A 7,500-nucleotide genomic window follows, 5' to 3' on the forward strand; every position below is an offset into this window, starting at 1 on the left:
ATCTCCCTATCAGATAGTTACAGTAGACCTACTACCATCTATCAGATAGTTACAGTAGACCTACTACCATCTCCCCTATCATAACCCATCTCCATCTATCAGATAGTTACAGTAGACCTACTATCCATCTATCAGATAGTTACAGTATACCTACTACCATCTTATCAGATAGTTACATAGACCTACTACCATCTCCCCTATTATATAGTTACAGTAGACCTACTACCATCTGTCAGATAGTTACAGTAGACCTACTACCATCTCCCTATCAGATAGTTACAGTAGACCTACTACCATCTATCAGATAGTTACAGTAGACCTACTACCATCTCCCCTATCAGATAGTTACAGTAGACCTACTACCATCTATCAGATAGTTACAGTAGACCTACTACCATCTCCCCTATCAGATAGTTACAGTAGACCTACTACCATCTCCCCTATCAGATAGTTACAGTATACCTACTACCATCAGTCAGATAGTTACAGTAGACCTACTACCATCTATCAGATAGTTACAGTAGACCTACTACCATCTATCAGATAGTTACAGTAGACCTACTACCATCTATCAGATAGTTACAGTAGACCTACTACCATCTATCAGATAGTTACAGTAGACCTACTACCATCTCCCTTATCAGATAGTTACAGTAGACCTACTACCATCTGTCAGATAGTTACAGTAGACCTACTACCATCTCCCCTATCAGATAGTTACAGTAGACCTACTACCATCTGTCAGATAGTTACAGTAGACCTACTACCATCTATCAGATAGTTACAGTAGACCTACTACCATCTGTCAGATAGTTACAGTAGACCTACTACCATCTGTCAGATAGTTACAGTAGACCTACTACCATCTATCAGATAGTTACAGTAGACCTACTACCATCTCCCCTATCAGATAGTTACAGTAGACCTACTACCATCTCCCCTATCAGATAGTTACAGTAGACCTACTACCATCTATCAGATAGTTACAGTAGACCTACTACCATCTGTCAGATAGTTACAGTAGACCTACTACCATCTATCAGATAGTTACAGTAGACCTACTACCATCTATCAGATAGTTACAGTAGACCTACTACCATCTGTCAGATAGTTACAGTAGACCTACTACCATCTATCAGATAGTTACAGTAGACCTACTACCATCTGTCAGATAGTTACAGTAGACCTACTACCATCTATCAGATAGTTACAGTAGACCTACTACCATCTATCAGATAGTTACAGTAGACCTACTACCATCTCCCCTATCAGATAGTTACAGTAGACCTACTACCATCTCCCCTATCAGATAGTTACAGTAGACCTACTACCATCTATCAGATAGTTACAGTAGACCTACTACCATCTATCAGATAGTTACAGTAGACCTACTACCATCTCCCCTATCAGATAGTTACAGTAGACCTACTACCATCTATCAGATAGTTACAGTAGACCTACTACCATCTATCAGATAGTTACAGTAGACCTACTACCATCTCCCCTATCAGATAGTTACAGTAGACCTACTACCATCTCCCCTATCAGATAGTTACAGTAGACCTACTACCATCTCCCCTATCAGATAGTTACAGTAGACCTACTACCATCTCCCCTATCAGATAGTTACAGTAGACCTACTACCATCTCCCCTATCAGATAGTTACAGTAGACCTACTACCATCTGTCAGATAGTTACAGTAGACCTACTACCATCTATCAGATAGTTACAGTAGACCTACTACCATCTCCCCTATCAGATAGTTACAGTAGACCTACTACCATCTGTCAGATAGTTACAGTAGACCTACTACCATCTCCCCTATCAGATAGTTACAGTAGACCTACTACCATCTGTCAGATAGTTACAGTAGACCTACTACCATCTATCAGATAGTTACAGTAGACCTACTACCATCTCCCCTATCAGATAGTTACAGTAGACCTACTACCATCTGTCAGATAGTTACAGTAGACCTACTACCATCTATCAGATAGTTACAGTAGACCTACTACCATCTATCAGATAGTTACAGTAGACCTACTACCATCTCCCCTATCAGATAGTTACAGTAGACCTACTACCATCTGTCAGATAGTTACAGTAGACCTACTACAATCTCCCCTATCAGATAGTTACAGTAGACCTACTACCATCTCCCCTATCAGATAGTTACAGTAGACCTACTACCATCTCCCCTATCAGATAGTTACAGTAGACCTACTACCATCTCCCCTGTCAGATAGTTACAGTAGACCTACTACCATCTATCAGATAGTTACAGTAGACCTACTACCATCTATCAGATAGTTACAGTAGACCTACTACCATCTCCCCTATCAGATAGTTACAGTAGACCTACTACCATCTCCCCTATCAGATAGTTACAGTAGACCTACTACCATCTATCAGATAGTTACAGTAGACCTACTACCATCTATCAGATAGTTACAGTAGACCTACTACCATCTCCCCTATCAGATAGTTACAGTAGACCTACTACCATCTGTCAGATAGTTACAGTAGACCTACTACCATCTCCCTATCAGATAGTTACACTAGACCTACTACCATCTATCAGATAGTTACAGTAGACCTACTACCATCTCCCCTATCAGATAGTTACAGTAGACCTACTACCATCTATCAGATAGTTACAGTAGACCTACTACCATCAGTCAGATAGTTACAGTAGACCTACTACCATCTATCAGATAGTTACAGTAGACCTACTACCATCTGTCAGATAGTTACAGTAGACCTACTACCATCTATCAGATAGTTACAGTAGACCTACTACCATCTATCAGATAGTTACAGTAGACCTACTACCATCTGTCAGATAGTTACAGTAGACCTACTACCATCTCCCCTATCAGATAGTTACAGTAGACCTACTACCATCTGTCAGATAGTTACAGTAGATCTACTACCATCTATCAGATAGTTACAGTAGACCTACTACCATCTCCCCTGTCAGATAGTTACAGTAGACCTACTACCATCTATCAGATAGTTACAGTAGACCTACTACCATCTATCAGATAGTTACAGTAGACCTACTACCATCTCCCCTATCAGATAGTTACAGTAGACCTACTACCATCTGTCAGATAGTTACAGTAGACCTACTACCATCTCCCTATCAGATAGTTACACTAGACCTACTACCATCTATCAGATAGTTACAGTAGACCTACTACCATCTCCCCTATCAGATAGTTACAGTAGACCTACTACCATCTATCAGATAGTTACAGTAGACCTACTACCATCAGTCAGATAGTTACAGTAGACCTACTACCATCTATCAGATAGTTACAGTAGACCTACTACCATCTGTCAGATAGTTACAGTAGACCTACTACCATCTATCAGATAGTTACAGTAGACCTACTACCATCTATCAGATAGTTACAGTAGACCTACTACCATCTGTCAGATAGTTACAGTAGACCTACTACCATCTCCCCTATCAGATAGTTACAGTAGACCTACTACCATCTGTCAGATAGTTACAGTAGACCTACTACCATCTATCAGATAGTTACAGTAGACCTACTACCATCTGTCAGATAGTTACAGTAGACCTACTACCATCTCCCCTTATCAGATAGTTACAGTAGACCTACTACCATCTCCCCTATCAGATAGTTACAGTAGACCTACTACCATCTGTCAGATAGTTACAGTAGACCTACTACCATCTATCAGATAGTTACAGTAGACCTACTACCATCTATCAGATAGTTACAGTAGACCTACTACCATCTGTCAGATAGTTACAGTAGACCTACTACCATCTATCAGATAGTTACAGTAGACCTACTACCATCTCCCCTATCAGATAGTTACAGTAGACCTACTACCATCTCCCCTATCAGATAGTTACAGTAGACCTACTACCATCTCCCCTATCAGATAGTTACAGTAGACCTACTACCATCTATCAGATAGTTACAGTAGACCTACTACCATCTGTCAGATAGTTACAGTAGACCTACTACCATCTCCCCTATCAGATAGTTACAGTAGACCTACTACCATCTATCAGATAGTTACAGTAGACCTACTACCATCTATCAGATAGTTACAGTAGACCTACTACCATCTATCAGATAGTTACAGTAGACCTACTACCATCTATCAGATAGTTACAGTAGACCTACTACCATCTCCCCTATCAGATAGTTACAGTAGACCTACTACCATCTGTCAGATAGTTACAGTAGACCTACTACCATCTCCCCTATCAGATAGTTACAGTAGACCTACTACCATCTATCAGATAGTTACAGTAGACCTACTACCATCTCCCCTATCAGATAGTTACAGTAGATCTACTACCATCTATCAGATAGTTACAGTAGACCTACTACCATCTCCCCTATCAGATAGTTACAGTAGATCTACTACCATCTATCAGATAGTTACAGTAGACCTACTACCATCTATCAGATAGTTACAGTAGACCTACTACCATCTCCCCTATCAGATAGTTACAGTAGACCTACTACCATCTCCCCTATCAGATAGTTACAGTAGACCTACTACCATCTCCCCTATCAGATAGTTACAGTAGACCTACTACCATCTCCCCTTATCAGATAGTTACAGTAGACCTACTACCATCTATCAGATAGTTACAGTAGACCTACTACCATCTATCAGATAGTTACAGTAGACCTACTACCATCTCCCCTATCAGATAGTTACAGTAGACCTACTACCATCTCCCCTATCAGATAGTTACAGTAGACCTACTACCATCTCCCCTATCAGATAGTTACAGTAGACCTACTACCATCTATCAGATAGTTACAGTAGACCTACTACCATCTATCAGATAGTTACAGTAGACCTACTACCATCTCCCCTATCAGATAGTTACAGTAGACCTACTACCATCTATCAGATAGTTACAGTAGACCTACTACCATCTATCAGATAGTTACAGTAGACCTACTACCATCTATCAGATAGTTACAGTAGACCTACTACCACCTGTCAGATAGTTACAGTAGACCTACTACCATCTATCAGATAGTTACAGTAGACCTACTACCATCTATCAGATAGTTACAGTAGACCTACTACCATCTCCCCTATCAGATAGTTACAGTAGACCTACTACCATCTATCAGATAGTTACAGTAGACCTACTACCATCAGTCAGATAGTTACAGTAGACCTACTACCATCAGTCAGATAGGTAATATCTTGTGAATTAGACTTATATTTATGAGTCCTGTGATAATATTGAGATGACCAATTTCTCTACGTAAAGGTGTCACATGATTCCTCTTTCTCTATAAATGCATGAAGATGCTTTATTGATAGTTTTTTTTTCTCTCCAGTGGCGCTGAACTTCCAGACTCCCTCTAAGGAGATGGACCTGAACCAGGGCCGGTTCCGGTCCAACGGGCTGAGTGGATACGTCCTGAAGCCTGACTTCCAGAGATACGCAGGGTCAGAGTTCAACCCTGTGACCCTCACCAAGGGACCCTGGATCAAACACAAGGCCTTCCACGTCATGGTGAGAGGAACACCGCTATAGTGTGTTATATATTATAGTGTGTATGTATTTTATTGAATTATATATGATAATATAGTGTTTTATATGAGTATAATAGCACTAAACTGTATTATAATAGCTACTAGTAAAACACAGTGAAGACTACTAGAGAGAAGGGTACATTGATTCATAAAATAGCAATATATTGAGGAAGGAAAATAGTCTTCTGATAACATAAATTAGATTAGTTTCCGTGCAGTACCTTTATGTGTTATTCATTTTATATTGGATCTTAAAGTCAGAGAAGTGGTTTTACTGTTGCTACCCACAAGGCTCCTTTTGAACTTTTATCAGAAGTTTTTTTATTAACACTACTAAGAGGAATTGTGTGTCATTGCTTCAAATGATAAGATTTGATTGAATTGAGAGTTGAGATTTGGTTCAAGGGATTTCATTGAATTTAGAGTTGAGATGTGGGTTCAAGAGATTTGATTGAATTGAGAGTTGAGATGTGGGTTCAAGAGATTTGATTGAATTAAGAGTTGAGATGTGGTTCAAGAGAGATTTATTATGTTGTGTACTCCACTACAGTACATCAGATCAATGCTGCGTTGAAATATCCTTAGTCATTAGGCTTTCATAGACCTCAAGTGTGTGTGTGTGTGTGTGTGTGTGTGTGTGTGTGTGTGTGTGTGTGTGTGTGTGTGTGCATGCCTGTGTGTGTGTGTATCTCCAGGTGATCTCAGCCCAGCAGCTTCCCAAGTTAAACAAGGACAAGCCTAAATCCATCGTGGACCCGCTGGTTAAAGTGGAGATCTATGGTGTTGCAGCTGACACCTCCAGCAAGGAGACACACTCCATCGAGAACAACGGTGAGACACACACACACACACACACACACACAAACACACACACACACAGCCACACACACACATACAACCACTCACACACACAACCACTCACACTGCAGGTTTTAACCCCATGTGGAACGATGTTCCTCTCTGCAGGTTTTAACCCCATGTGGAATGATGTTCCTCTCTGCAGGTTTTAACCCCATGTGGAATGATGTTCCTCTCTGCAGGTTTTAACCCCATGTGGAATGATGTTCCTCTCTGCTGGTTTTAACCCCATGTGGAATGATGTTCCTCTCTGCAGGTTTTAACCCCATGTGGAACGATGTTCCTCTCTGCAGGTTTTAACCCCATGTGGAACGATGTTCCTCTCTGCAGGTTTTAACCCCATGTGGAACGATGTTCCTCTCTGCAGGTTTTAACCCCATGTGGAACGATGTTCATCTCTGCAGGTTTTAACCCCATGTGGAACGATGTTCCTCTCTGCAGGTTTTAACCCCATGTGGAACGATGTTCCTCTCTGCAGGTTTTAACCCCATGTGGAATGATGTTCCTCTCTGCAGGTTTTAACCCCATGTGGAACGATGTTCCTCTCTGCAGGTTTTAACCCCATGTGGAATGATGTTCCTCTCTGCAGGTTTTAACCCCATGTGGAATGATGTTCCTCTCTGCAGGTTTTAACCCCATGTGGAATGATGTTCCTCTCTGCTGGTTTTAACCCCATGTGGAATGATGTTCCTCTCTGCAGGTTTTAACCCCATGTGGAACAATGTTCCTCTCTGCAGGTTTTAACCCCATGTGGAACGATGTTCCTCTCTGCAGGTTTTAACCCCATGTGGAACGATGTTCCTCTCTGCAGGTTTTAACCCCATGTGGAACGATGTTCCTCTCTGCAGGTTTTAACCCCATGTGGAACGATGTTCCTCTCTGCAGGTTTTAACCCCATGTGGAACGATGTTCCTCTCTGCAGGTTTTAACCCCATGTGGAATGATGTTCCTCTCTGCTGGTTTTAACCCCATGTGGAATGATGTTCCTCTCTGCAGGTTTTAACCCCATGTGGAACGATGTTCCTCTCTGCAGGTTTTAACCCCATGTGGAACGATGTTCCTCTCTGCAGGTTTTAACCCCATGT

General features: G+C 41.2%; 1 protein-coding gene across 1 annotated transcript in view; it reads left to right on the forward strand.

Annotated features, from left to right (window-relative positions):
- Positions 1-5,390: 5,390 nt before the first annotated feature.
- LOC311099720 (1-phosphatidylinositol 4,5-bisphosphate phosphodiesterase delta-1-like) overlaps positions 5,391-7,500 on the forward strand; it is a gene marked incomplete at both ends in the record, with an annotated part of 4,195 nt that continues 2,085 nt past the window's right edge. Inside the window, 2 exons of the mRNA XM_084140458.1 lie at positions 5,391-5,537; positions 6,253-6,388. Of these exons, the coding sequence (XP_083996584.1) occupies positions 5,391-5,537; positions 6,253-6,388 (283 nt within the window). The remainder of the gene's footprint in view (positions 5,538-6,252; positions 6,389-7,500) is intronic.

Source organism: Coregonus lavaretus (genome assembly GCF_964263955.1).
Source record: "Coregonus lavaretus genome assembly, chromosome: 2".
Lineage (NCBI taxonomy): Eukaryota > Metazoa > Chordata > Actinopteri > Salmoniformes > Salmonidae > Coregonus > Coregonus lavaretus.